This window comes from Pygocentrus nattereri, chromosome 22 (assembly GCF_015220715.1).
Source record: "Pygocentrus nattereri isolate fPygNat1 chromosome 22, fPygNat1.pri, whole genome shotgun sequence".
Taxonomy (NCBI): Eukaryota; Metazoa; Chordata; class Actinopteri; order Characiformes; family Serrasalmidae; genus Pygocentrus; species Pygocentrus nattereri.
In genome coordinates, this window is record NC_051232.1 from 34746333 (window position 1) to 34760438 (window position 14106).

The 14106-nt window shown below is 46.8% G+C and overlaps 1 protein-coding gene across 2 annotated transcripts in view; it reads right to left on the reverse strand.

The window, feature by feature from the left end:
• Positions 1-1338: 1338 nt before the first annotated feature.
• zgc:172136 (uncharacterized protein LOC566376 homolog) overlaps positions 1339-14106 on the reverse strand; it is a 31183-nt gene continuing 18415 nt past the window's right edge. For both annotated transcript variants that reach the window (XM_037533118.1, XM_037533119.1), the window contains exons 4-14: positions 13039-13118; positions 12430-12506; positions 11759-11954; positions 11365-11520; positions 9818-9883; positions 8933-9001; positions 7752-7926; positions 6422-6709; positions 5905-6036; positions 4830-4897; positions 1339-2824 (exon numbers count right to left, since the gene is read on the reverse strand). In XM_037533118.1, the coding sequence (XP_037389015.1) occupies positions 2570-2824; positions 4830-4897; positions 5905-6036; positions 6422-6709; positions 7752-7926; positions 8933-9001; positions 9818-9883; positions 11365-11520; positions 11759-11954; positions 12430-12506; positions 13039-13118 (1562 nt within the window). In that variant the 3' untranslated portion in view covers positions 1339-2569. The remainder of the gene's footprint in view (positions 2825-4829; positions 4898-5904; positions 6037-6421; positions 6710-7751; positions 7927-8932; positions 9002-9817; positions 9884-11364; positions 11521-11758; positions 11955-12429; positions 12507-13038; positions 13119-14106) is intronic.

A 14106-nucleotide genomic window follows, 5' to 3' on the forward strand; every position in this document is an offset into this window, starting at 1 on the left:
GCGTCAAGACAAAGAACTTAAGGCCATTTATCTTGAAAACCAAAAAAGTACAACTAAACAGATGAAGCATAAATGGGAGGAAGCTGGAGCCAATGTATGTGACCGAACCGTAAGAAATCGCCTAAAGGAAATGGGATTTCAATACAGGAAAGCTAAAAGAAAACCATCATTGACACCTAAACAGAAAAGAAGACTGCAATGGGCTAAGGAGAGAGGAGAGGCAATCATGGACTGTGGATGACTGGATGAAAGTTATCTTCAGTGATGAGTCAAGAATCTGCATTGGACAAGGTGATGATGCTGGAACTTTTGTTTGGTGTCGTTCCAGTGAGATTTATGAAGTGGACTGCCTGAAGAAAACAACCAAATTTCCACAGTCCTTGATGATATGGGGCTGCATGTCAGGCAAAGGCACTGGGGAGATGACTGTGGTTAATTCTTCTATCAATGCACAAGTTTACATTGACATTTTGGACAGTTTTCTCATCCCTTCAATTGAACAGATGTTTGGAGATGAAATAATTTTCCAAGATGACAATGCATCGTGCCATAGGGCGAAGACAGTGAAGGCATTCCTTGGAGAATGACACATTCAGTCGATGTCATGGCCTGCAAATAGTCCAGATCTCAACCCAATTGAAAGCCTGTGGCGGAAATTGAAAAAAATGGTCCACAAGAAGGCTCCGACCTGCAAAGCTGATCTGGCAACTGCTATCAAAGAGAGTTGGCACCAAATTGGTGAAGAATACTGTTTGTCACTCATCAAGTCCAGGCCTCAGAGACTGCAAGCCGATATAAAAGCCAAAGGTGGTGCAACTAAATACTAGTGATGTATTTTAAATGTTCTTTTGTTTATCTGTTTTTCATGATTCCATATTTTTTTCCTCAGAATTGAGTGACTTCCATATTTTTTCCCCGTGCTTGCTCAATAAAAGTAGTGTTTACTTTGTTTCCACAATGTTTTTTTTATTTCTTTTAGTGTTTCTGAAAGCCAACAAGTTGCACTTTGGAATGACCTTATTACTGCATCATGTTTTTGATCTGAGTTTGTTCTACAGAATAAAATGTCTGAATGAGTGCTCATCCCAGACTGGTGATTCCATACTTTTTGCCAGGGGTTCTACAAGCTCCCTCACTGAAAGCTTTTACACAGAATTTCCTGTGTTTGCCTACATCTGTTATTCAATTAGAAAAGTAAGACTGTCTGCAAAATGCCCAAAATACCTAAAATATATTTTTAAAAAATTCTTTAATAGTAGAGGGAGACATGCAGGATGCTGTGAGGCAAAAAGTTCCCAAAGAAAACTTATTCCAGATTTTCCACAATTTTCCATCATCAACATTCCATATAAACACGTATTTAATTAAGAAAAAGAGGCTTTGTTTGTATAATTTCACAGCAGTTCATCACATTAACAGAAGCTCATACTGAACATGATTTATGAGACTCTATGGAGAGACAGCATCGTTATTATCCTAATAAGGAGACACTCCGACTGAAACACCCAAGCAGTGTTTTCAGTTTTCCAAGGAGGAGAAAAGGATGAAGCTCAGTAAAACAGCCACAGCTCTCAGCAATCGTGGCCTACGTTCCCCACACAGAGTAAACAGACGCAGGAGCACAGAGCTCCTCTGTGCCATCAATCACACACTGAACCAGTCCATCAGCAAAGCCTCCGGCTGGAACCACTCCAAGTTCAGTCACTTCTGTTTGGAGCTCCTGTGGAATTTCATGCCTCAGAGGAAATGCAGAACACCTGAGCTCCACGAGTGGCAGTACGGAGCAGCTCTACTGTGAAGCTCCAGCTTCAGAAACACCAAGAGAGCAGAGACTGACAGCTGCTGCACGACCGGCCTGAATATTGTGAGAAGCACGGCGTCGTGATCCAGTCAAACTAAACCCTACTGACTGTATTTTTATAGTTGTTTGCACTTTAATGGTTTGGTTGAATCGGGGGGGCTTCTGTGGTCAGCTGTGAGGGCTCCTGTGGTGGCTCCTGTAGTTGGCTGTGGGGGCTGCACTAGCTGCGTTGAAGGAGACCTTGCAACAAACTTTAAACAGGAAACTTGAAGCCACTAATATTTCTGCACAGTTTAATCATTGAGATGTAATCAGAGTCGTTCAGAGCGGTTCTCTATTCTAGAAAAACTTACTGAGTCAGAACTGTTCACAGTGGTGGTGATAGGAACGTCTGGGCTAAACAGGCTTTGATTACACTCCATATTAACATCAGAACATGAAGAACATTTTCTGGTCATCTGAGTGACCAGTGTCACTGTGAGATCGTCCACTGCGTAGAAAATCTACAAGATTGTCTGTATAAACACACCGTCTTCACTGATTGTCCACCGAGCGCAGAACAGAACTCCGCCCTCAGAGACAGGTTCCTTAGGGGTTCTCAGTGGTTCTTGGCTTGCACTTACGGTTCTTGGGGAAACAACCTTTAGATCAGGATCTTTATACACTGAAAAGATTCTTCACACTGAAACCACCACGCCTCCGCTGAAAGGTTCTAAACTGGTTTCTCTATACGCTGCACCAGAGAACCCTCACTGTTCTCTCCGACAGTCACAGAACGAGCTCTAGGAGCTGGTCATCCTCCAGGAGGTCCAGCGCCAGGCAGTTCATGGAGCGTCGGCCGTAGAAGGAGGGCTTCTCTGGGTAAGAGCCGAACGTGCAGTCCGGAGCGTCGGGGAGTCCGAAGGTGTAGCTGTGGGAGGTACTGGCGAGGGTGGTCAGCGGGAGAGGATGAGGCAGAAGACGGATGTCATCCAAACTCTGACTGTGCCGGTCAGCAGAACCTCGAGACTTCCACTTCAGAACCTGCAGAGCGGAAACGTACAGTGTTGGTACTGTGATTAATTAAAGCAGGGCTGGGCAGCAGGACCGTACTGACCACATCACAGTATCGGCAGAAAGACACTGACCACCTGCGCGTTTGATTACTAATTAAGAGTAATTAGTCCTGCTTAACTGGGTTCAGTGCAGAACAGTGTGTAAAACTGTGCCACTGTGTTTGATTGTATTCAGCTCTGCTGGTCTTCAGAAAAACTAAAACATTGCAATGAAAGTCTTTCAGTATCACGATACTGATGCTCTGCCGTATCGTCCAGCCTCGCGAGATTTTCACAGGATTCGTCCCTAAATCTAGAAAACTGAACAACTGCATGCATCATAATGAGACAGATTTAGAGCAACGAGAGACTCTGTCATCATCAACAACAACAACAACAACAACAACAACAACGTTATACTGATGGCAAGAGTCCGTGCCTGGATGTCAGACCGTTACACTCTTATATAAAGAAAACTAATTGATATCGATGAGCATTGAGCCGACACCAGCTGGATCAGATATTGGAGACAACAGTGGACACTCACTTTCAGAAATTTAATGACAGGACGGTCACTCCCCGGTCACACAGTCCACGCATGAAAACAGATGTTTGATTTTTTCCTCAAGTTCCTTTGTAAATAGTTGATTTTTTCAATGTTAATGAACCAATAAATAAAAATGCTTAGTAAAGCAGCCACGCCTCACCTGCTGCTGGTGTGCTCAGTCCACTCTACTGTCCACACAGACGAACTAAACATGTCTGTAAAGGAGGTTAAAGGACTGAGGACTGTAATATTTGGTATGAAATTTTTAGATTTTTTAAAAATAAAATATTTGTCTGTCTGTCTGTGTCTGTCTGTCTGCCCTGCGATGGACTGGCGACCTGTCCAGGGTGTATCCTGCCTTCCACCCGATGACCGCTGGGATAGGCTCCAGCACCCCCCCGCAACCCAGAAGGGGACCAGCCTAGAAGGTGAGTGTGTGTGTGTGTGTGTGTGTGTGTGTGTGCGCACGTGTGTGTGTCAGAGTGTGTGCGAGTCTGTGTGTGTGCATGCATGTGTGTGAGTGTGTGCGTGTGTGTGAGAGTGTATGTGCGTGTGTGTGCGCCAGTGTGTGTGAATGTGTGTGCACGTGTGAGTGTGTGTGTATGTGTGTGTGTGTGTGTGCGCGCGCGCGCGTGTGTGCGCGTGTGTGTGCGTGAGGGAGTGTGTGAGTGTGTGTGAGTGTGCGTGTGTAAGTGTGTGTGAGTGTGTGTGCGTGAGGGAGTGTGTGTGTGTGCGCGTGTGTGTGGGAGTGCATGTGTGTGCGTGTGTGGGAGTGCATGTGTGTGCGTGTGTGTGTGCGCGTGTAAGTCTATGTGCATGAGTGTGTGCGTGTGTGAGTGTGAGCGCGTGTGTGCCTGTGTGTGCGCGTGTGCAAGTGTGTGCGAGTGCGTGCACGTGTGTGTGAGTGCGTGTGCGCGTGAGTGTGCGTGCGTGAGAGAGTGTGTGTGTGCGTGTGTGTGTGCACGTGTGAGTGTGTGTGTCTGTGTGCGAGTGTGTGTGAGTGTGTGTGTGTCTGTTGTGCGAGTGTGTGTGAGAGTGAGTGTGTGTGTGTATGCGTGAGAGTGAGTGTGTGTGCGTGTGTGAGCGAGTGTGTGAGTGAGTGTGTGTGTGTGTGTGTGAGTGTGTGTGCGAGTGTGTGAGTGAGTGTGTGTGCGCGCGTGTGAATGTGTGAGTGAGTGTGTGTTTGAGTGTGTGTGAGTGTGTGTGTGTGCGCGTGTAAGTGTGTGTGAGTGTATGTGAGTGTGGGAGTGTGCGAGTGTGTGTGAGTGTGGGAGTGTGTGTGTGTGAGTGAGTGTGTGTGTGTGAGTGAGTTTGTGTGCGTGAGAGCGTATTTGTGTTTCTGTGAAGGTCGTTCAGAAAGACGTGACAGATTTCCACACTGAAGACTAAAGAACCGTGGAAGTGATGGATGATGAACGGAGAAGATAAGGATGTGGAGGTGCCTGACCTGCTCCGTGGCGCTGGAGTCACAGGGTTCTGGACCGTCAGTTGTCTGAACGAGGTTTAAATGTACGTCTGAAACAGTAAAGCAGATCAGAACATCATGAGATCTTTGGGTTTGTGTAATGATTCACTTTTCTAGCATAAACATTCTCACACTAATCGACTTTCGCATGAAGACGTAGTGGCAGGGTGCCTGTAATGACACAGCGTCACCACAGGGGGGCAGACCTGCACAATCCTCAGATAAGCTTCACAACCTGCCAACTAAGACCACCAGCGCCTTCTACAGGAAGGACTGAAAACAGCTGCAGTGTCCACTGAAGCCCACCTACCCACCAGTTTAGTCCACCTGCGTTCCCACCTGCTAGGGACACAGGGAAATCAATGTGGGCAGGTGTGGTCATCTCAATGACCAACACAACACTGATTGACCAATAAAAATCTATTTGAAACTGAGATTTCAGTGGTCACTCTGAGCAGTACTGAAGACCTGCTCCATTACTTCCAACACGCTGGTGAGGTCATCTGAGCAGAGGATAACGCCAGTGGTCATTTCAGAGTTTATTTAATGGACACGAGTTTCTTTAAGGTCAATATTTAACATCTTTACTGTAAATGGAGCGAATCTGACCACAAGTTACTGGTCAATATTAATCTATAAGACCAGAGCTCTGCGTCTCAGATGCCTCACTGCTGCCCACACCGTCACCGTGAGTTCTGAAATCCAGGCTTTCCTCCTAAACGCTGGTGTCTGAGCGTGACTCGTGTCTCACGGCTGAACCAGAGGGGTCTCCGTTTAGATCAGCAGCCGTTAGTTTAAAGGAGGGACTTTAGATTTTTTTAAAAATTAGATCTTCATATAAATCTATTTCCATGTCTGTTAGATTTTTGTTTATAACAAGCGACATCAACTCTGTTCTGACTCCTGGTCACTCCCTGGACAGTGTTCTTCTAGAACACCCTGCCCACTGTCTGGGTCTTATATTGACCCTAAAATCAGTAACCGGTCAGAATCCACTCCTGAAACCAAACCTGCATGTGACTAAGACCATCAGCTGAAACCCATCAGCACTTCTCACCTCCTGCGTTCATCTCTGAGCCGAGGGAGGGGCAATCCATGGACACGCCCTGAAGCAGCTCAGCCAGTCGCAGCATCTCCTCCGGATCGTCCACAGAAACCTCTCCAGGTCCGTCCACGTGCTGCTGGAACTCTAGAGCAATTCATCAAAACGACCAACTCAATATCTGATCCCTCACAACAAGGCTTTACTTTCACTTTCCCTTCAGGAGAGTCTTCAGAGATACTTCTGCCCTCAGCCCTGCTCCTCGCCCCTGCCCCTCAGCCCTGCCCCTCGCCCCTGCCCCTCAGCCCTGCCCCTCGCCCCTGCTCCTCGCCCCTGCTCCTCGCCCCTGCCCCTCGCCCCTGCTCCTCGCCCCTGCTCCTCGCCCCCACCCCTCAGCCCTTTCATTTATAATAAGCTGCACAGATTCCCAGTCTCACAACTCCAGAAAGACTCGCCTGAAAAATATTCAGCCCAAAGGCGTTCACCACATGCCCGGGTCAAAGGGCACATGGAGAGGAATGTTCTCCCTCACCTTCGTCCTGCCACTCCTCCTCCTCAGCGCGGGCTTTGCTGCCAGTGTCGATGCCGGACGTGTGGGAGGAGCCGTGACTGGCCGCCGAGCTGAAGGACTTCTCTGTCCGTCTCAGGGTTTCTTCCTCTTCCACAGAGACCATCTCCACGGAGATGCTGTGCTGCCGGGCGTCAGCCTCGATGCCGGAGCTGCTGGTGGAGTGTCTGGAGAGGCGGGGGCTGCCTTCGCTGCAGTTGGGGTCTGGATCCATGTCATCGCTGATGTACGACTCCCTGTATCGCTTCTTCTCTGGAAAGGAGAGGAGAGAAATATCATACACATGATCGCCACCACAGCGTCATATCCACTAGTGGGATTTTCCAGAGGTCCTGAGTTTCCGAGTTGTTTCCAGGGCATCTTTCTGAACCACTGGAGGAGAACTTGAAGGCAGCAGGAGACACAAAGCCGTCATAAGCAGTGGTGACACCATCAGAAGTTTGTTCAAAATATCAATAGAACAAATCATGAACCGAGTCTCGAGAACTGAATCAAACTGTGGACCGACTGTATCGCTACACGCCAACTGTACCAGATCAGCGCCATCGCTGACGCTAAGAGGCTGCTAATAATCAGTTAAAGCCTCAAATCTAAAGATAAATAACGCTTCCAACTTCTAATCACTCTTACTCTGAATAAGCGTTAAGAGGGACGTCCACCAATCTTTCTAAATTTCTCCACAATGTAAACAGAGCGGTTCTCTGTTCTAGATAAACTGACCGAGTCAGAGCTGTTCATTACATTACATTTAGCAGACGCTTTTATCCAAAGCGACTTACAAATAATGAAGTACATAGAACAAACATAGTCAGGCCTTAAAGGAGGCCAAAGGTTTCCCAGTGGTGGTGATGGGAACCAGACGTCCCTCTAAAAGCTCCTACAGAAAGTTCCTACATGAACTGGTTCTGAATTCACTGCCTGATGACTGAGACGCTGTTTTATGAGAGTTTAGAGAACTTCAACTCCATTCATGGTGGAGGGAGACATGCAGGGCGCTGTGCGGCAAAATAGTCCCCAAAGAAAACTCATTATTCCAGATTTTCCACTGTTTTCCATCATCAACATTCCATATAAGCTCAGAAGACTCGTGTAGGTTCTCTGGTGGTTCTGGATGGTAAATAAAATGGCCGAATAACTCCGAACGACTCGAAGGCTGAACTAAGTTTCTGACCTTGGTGGACTTCCACTTTAATAAAGTCTCTAAGCCAATAACTGCCTTATCATTCAAGCTCAGGTGACACCATTTCACAGAGTGAAGATCAGACACCAGCAATCAAGCGGGACCCTCACTGACCCTCGGCCTCCTCCAGCTGCCGCAGGTGTCTGATTGCGGGCTGCAGGCTCAGGTAGAGGCGGTGGCTGCCGCTCAGGTGGAGGAGGAGGTGGCGGGAGCGGAAAGCCGAGCCGGTGTAGTAAACCAGCTTCCTCGCTGAGGGCAGCCCGTCCAGCTGGATCTCGAACCTCTTCCCCTGAAACACAGACGAGGAGTCTGATGAACATCTGGAATTACAGCTCAATAAACTTCATTATAACAACTTTAATCCATACAGTCTATTAAAATCCCCCTCCTCGACCGAACTGACCGATCAGTCATCAGTCTGACCACAATGATGCTTTTTCTTCAACCAGCCTGACTCACACCAGTGTTGTGGCGCATAGACAGTCATATGCAAAAGTTTAGGCCCCCCAGTAAAATTCCACATTGATGAGTGTGAATAAGTTAAAACGCCCTCCACAGAGAACTGCACAATTTAATACACAATCTTCAATTTGATTTACCATATTCAGAAAAAAACGATGTGACCGGAGCAAAATTAAATATTAATAATCAATATTTCATTTAAATTTTTTTAACAGTATGTTAAACTCATAATAATCAGAATAAACAGAAACAGAGCAGTAAAGTGTGCTTCTCTTCTCAGGACATGTCCAATTATTTTCACTCAGAAAATCAAAAACGTGTATTTTGTGGAAACGTTTTGTGGTCTGTTAAATATTTTGAAAACAGTCATTTGTTTAAGAAGTACATCAGACAGATGTTTACATTCACACGGATATCAGGAGATGAACAATAATACGTTTTACTCACTTTACTGTATTCATAGCCCTGAACAAACACTGTAACCCTCCACACTGCCAGTTCAGCTGGATTTAGACTGAATTTCTACATTAATAAGCATTTATAAATGTATTAATGATAAACGTCTGATAACAATCAGCTACACCAACAGACTCACATCAGCCTCCAAAACTACCTGAGCTGAACTCACTTGATCTGCTGATGTGCAGTCGTTTCAAAAAGTTTAAGCACCCATGGTCAACTGACAGGCTGTTATAATTAATTACAATTAAAATATTTATATGTAAATGATATGCGTCATGACCCTCAGGTCAACACAGGCCGAGTAAATCCTCAGTAAAGGCCAGTGAAGAGCGGCCTGTCGCTCTGGAATGAGGGAACAAATGTGAAAGTACCAGAAAGGTGAGTCTCCCCACATTGGTCCAGGGAAAGTCGTACAGCAGCTCACGCACGTTGTTCACCTCCTACGTGACAAAAACCAAACACACACAGCGGTGTTAGATTACAGACCCTGAGCTGAGACTCGCAGCCGGAACGAGACTGAAACGGTCACTTCATCTGACCAAGAAAGGCATTATTTACAGCCATTTACACGGAAATACTGAGTTTGTGTGTAAAACATCGTTCAACTTTAGAGTAAAGACAATCAGCTCAGCTCAGCTCCTGCCCCCCCCGACAGACCAGCCTGCTGACCAGCCAGCCTGCTGACCCAGCCAGCCTGCTGACCAGCCAGCCTGCTAACCCAGCCAGCCTGCTGACCAGCCAGTCTGCTAACCCAGCCAGCCTGCTGACCAGCCAGCCTGCTAACCCAGCCACCCTGCTGACCAGCCACCCTGCTGACCCAGCCAGCCTGCTAACCCAGCCAGCCTGCTAATCCAGCCAGCCTGCTGACCAGCCAGCCTGTTGACCCAGCCAGCCTGCTGACCCTAACCCTAACCCTTTGCTTTATATTATAATAAGTCAAAAATGAACAATAAAATCAAGTTTTCAGTAATTAATGAATTACACTTCAGAAAACACATGTCACAATAGTGTATGTTGGTTCTCCAACGGTTCAACAACCCTATATAGAACCATAAACACTGCCCGCTTGAAGCGTTCTCTGCATTGTAAATTGGTCCTTGAGAGTGATGGAGAAGGTGTTGTATGCGGTTTGGGGGGCTCTCAGAATGGTGGGAATGGCACACGGGACCCAGAGGAGGTTCTGCTCTGACTCACTGATGACCCACTGACTCAGACACCCCACTCGTCTTCACACATGCAAATTACCCCCGACCCACCTGATAAACCTGCATTCCTCGTAGGGTGAGTCCCAGCAGGGCGGAGCCTTTCTCCTCTCTCTTGTCCTGCAGTGAAAATAACATGAAGCATGAGATGAAGGGGAAGTCCACCGATTTCTCAGAAAGTTTGGTGTGAAACATCAGTACTGCTCACACTGCTGAAGAACACCACATGAACTGGTTATGAATACAAAGCCTGATACCCCAGCCTGTGTTTTACGGGGGTGTCAACACAAAGTTTTGACCCTAAACGTACTTTTAAACTCCATTCATGGCGGAGGGAGACATGCAGGGCGCTGTGCGGCAAAATAGTCCCCATTATTCCAGATTTTCCATCATCAGCATTCCATACAAACCCAAAAGACCTGTTGCTGCAGTTTGTGTCAGTCATCTAGTCCATTGTGGTCAACTGGTGGACCCAGCAAAGTATGTCAGTGGACTGAACTGAGAAAAGCTAATTAACAGATTAATAAACAAAAGCCAGCGCAGCTTCTGTAGCAGAGGTGAGTGACTATAAAGTATGCAGAGAAACAGATGGACGACAGTCTGTAACTGTAGAACTACAGAGTGGAACTATACGGTCAGTGGAGCTGATAAAGTGGACAGTAGCCACGTTTACATGCAGCCTAATAATCCATTAATAATCCGACAGGAGTAGTCTAGTTCGATCGAGACCAGTCGGAATACCATTCCTATCCAACTGATCAAGGTGGCTAACCCTGTAAATAATCCGTTAAATAGAAGAATAATATCCGTGTAAGCTCCTGTATCCGATTACATTCCCTATCGGAAAGTTTCAGTCCGTTCTGCTTGTGCGTCGCGTCACAGTGAGAGTTTATACCGTTCGACACGGCGGAGCAGAAACTGGTCTGCAGAGGAGACGAAGTTCATGCTCTGATCTTTAAAAGACGGCGGCGGGACGGACGTCCAGCTTATGCGTCTCAGAGCACGACGTCTTCCTCTCGGCCTTCTTTAATAAGGACGTGTGAAGGACGTTTTCCTGAGTCTGACGTCATTTTAAAGCAGTTAAAAACACAATCACTGCTCACTGCTGCTCATCTCACTCTGACTGGACTCACGTGTTGCTGGTTGTCATGGTAACGTCTACACTAAGCGGTTTTCTACATATGTGCGTCATTTTGCATCTGAATACTTGTAGCGAGCATGTAAACGGAGATTTTCATCAGATTGTTGAATAGAGTGAGAATAAACACCTCAGAAAATCAGACAGACAGTGAGTGCAGAAACAAGGCAGCAGAGTGTAAACTGGTCGACAAACCCATCAGAGTGTGTGTGTTCCTGCACCTGCAGTCACTCAGTCAGTCTGCCATTCTGTAAATGTACACAGACTTTGAAGAAACTGACCTGCAAACCTTCAAGTCTGACATACCTGAGCCTTTAAACAGGCCAATGACCCCCCCATCGTCACGCTATGACCCCTCTTAGCCCCGACTTTGATGAAAATGCTGCCCCTAAGCTTCCTCCCACATTCCACAGCTCCGCAGGTCTTAAACTCCCAGCATGCCCTCAGTGATCATGTGACTAACCTTGTGGAGCCTGTAGAAGGTGACAGGCACGTCCTCCAAACGGCTGGACTCCCTGATGAAGAGGAGGATGGCGTCGCGGGAGGGCATGCCCCACAGGTCCCGGTGCACCTTCGGCCCGTGACACAGCAGGTACTCCACACCACGCTTAGCCACAATCTGCACAGGTACAGAGCACAGAACGAATGGGCCTTCATTTAAAACAGTGAAACATCAAAGAGCGTTTACAAACACTGTCTAAACCACCTCTGAGAGATCATCGCGTCAAAATGTGTGAATCTACAGTCCAGCCTTAAAGGGAAAGTCCAGCAATAACCTTTAACACAAACCTCTTACGTCCCTACAGTTTAACTTCACCGATCCAGATGAAGGCCACTCAGCCAGCGCGCAGGCTTACCCAGGGAGGGAAGTAGTCCTTGGGCTGGAAGTATGGAGAGACTCGCTGGTCAAGGTTCTCTGGAGGGTGGTCTCCTAGATCGGCCTGCAGAGCGTAGCCCGCCAGCTGGAAATAGACTTCCTCCTGTTGTCGGCATTCTGATCGCAGGACTCGCTCCCTCAGATCAGTGTAGTACAGCCTCCTCGCCTTCCGCTCACTATGGTCCACAACAGGGGGGCGGGGGGGTCGATGGAGAGAGACAGAAAAATGTATTATTGTCAGAAGTGTAAATTTAGGAGTACGTGTTTGGGACAGACTCCTCCTGATAGAAAGAACCCTATAAATGATAACTGTGCATATTTGGTTCATAACAGTCTCTATTAATGCTTTGGGTTTAAACAGATCAGAACAGAATCACAGTAAATATCTAAGATCTGAAAATGACAGTTTTTTTCAGACTGTGTTTTTACTATTTTACTTATATGGTCCATATACATATGCGACAGTTTTGTATACCTGACAGATATTTTATATAAATGTAAAATAATATCAGCCCAAGCACAGAGCCCTGAGGAACTCCACTAGTCACAGTCCTCATTCGTCTTGAAGCATGGTGAATTACTTTTTCCTCTTCCTTGATCTAAAGGGGCGTTTTATTGATCTGGAGTTGTTGAATTGTAACAGGTGCTCACCAGATAAGCCTCCCATTCTCCACATAGTACTGCACTTTCAGACAGAGCAGTGGGGGGAGCCACCTCCTCTGAGACCCCTGCAGAGAACCACAACAGAGTTAAGTAGGTTATTGTGGCAGCCCCCTCATTATGCGCCCACTCTTGCATGCTATTGAGTCCCCAGTTACGGCTCTGTCTGCATGTTCTAACTGCCCTACTGACCAGAATATAGTCTACAGAGTGAGAAACTGGACAGGAAGTAAAAATCTGCTCCGATTTATCTGCAGCAAGTGACTCATGATTTTCACTGATCGGCTGCAAGTAAATCTAAACCATGTTCAGAACCCGGACAGAAAGGATTTCAGGATATTAAGGACAATGCGCATTAGAGCTGGACCTGACGGTGTCAGAACTACATTTTATAAAATACCATCAAAAACTGGTGAGTGTGTAAAGCGCTGATGATAAACACCATATGATCAGAAAATAATGTTACTATATTTTATATTGTCTCGTTAAATTCATCGTGATGGTCATACTGTCCAGCCCTAATAACAGACTACAACACTGCGTATCTGAAGCGTGGAGAGCTCTGTAATCAGACCTTCAGGAACAGATAAAGAAAGTCACCTTTGCCGAGTCCTGCTTCCACTCCTTGGGGAAGTACTTGGCCAGCCGCTCCTCCATGTCCAGAAACATGTGCTCATTGTCTGGACGTGCCCCAAAACATACATAGAGGAAACGAAACAAATACTTTCACACAGTCAACAAAAGCAACAGGAACTCATGCATGAAATCTGCCCAACAATGGCCTCAGAGAGAGGACAACAAGGCAGAGACGCTCCTGCAGAGCATCAGCAGGGGCAGGTCTCCACAAACAGGCAGGAGAGGTCAGAGCAGTTTACTGACTAACTGAGGAACCAGTCAGGGATCAGCTGAAGACCAACTTCCGATTCCTAAGAAAAGGTTTTATTCAGAGTCAGAACTGTAACAGTGGTGGCGCCAGGAGGAGGAAGTTCCTGCAATACGGCAAAATAATTCTGAAGGTCTGAACAAAAAGTCCAGACAAATCTCAAGACTTAAGGGGTTAAAGACTTTTGCAAGGCACTGTAGAAAGACAACATATCAGATGTAGAATTATTACTGTTTGGGTTATTGTTCTTTAAAATATTCAGCTGTTTTGAATTTGATGTCAACAACACGTTGCAATAAATCTGGGACGGGGGCGTGTCCACCGCCGTGTCACATCACCTCTGTGAGCGTCTGGGAAGGGAGGAGACGCTGCTGTAGCTCTGAAAGTCAAACGTTTTCCATTCCTACTTGGTTTTGGACTTCAGCTGCTCGACAGTTCGGGGTCTTCTGTGTCATATTCATTTCACAATATCTCATCAGCGTCTTCAAACAAATTCGGTTTTCTGTGATACGGTCCTTTCAGGCATCGACAGGCCTGTTCCTCCGTTTAGACGATCACAGCATTACATACTCATTCATAATGCGCGTGACCCACAACCCCTCAGGAAAAACACTGACCGCCAGATTTACGCCCTCCACCCTCCATCACTTCACTGAGATGCCTCCTTCTGGAATAGCTCTCCTTTCACTCATTCACCCTCTCTCTCTCCCTCTCCCCAAGTCTCTCTGTCTTTCTCTGTCTCTCTCTCCCCAAGTCTCTCTGTCTTTCTCTCTCCCGCAAGTCTC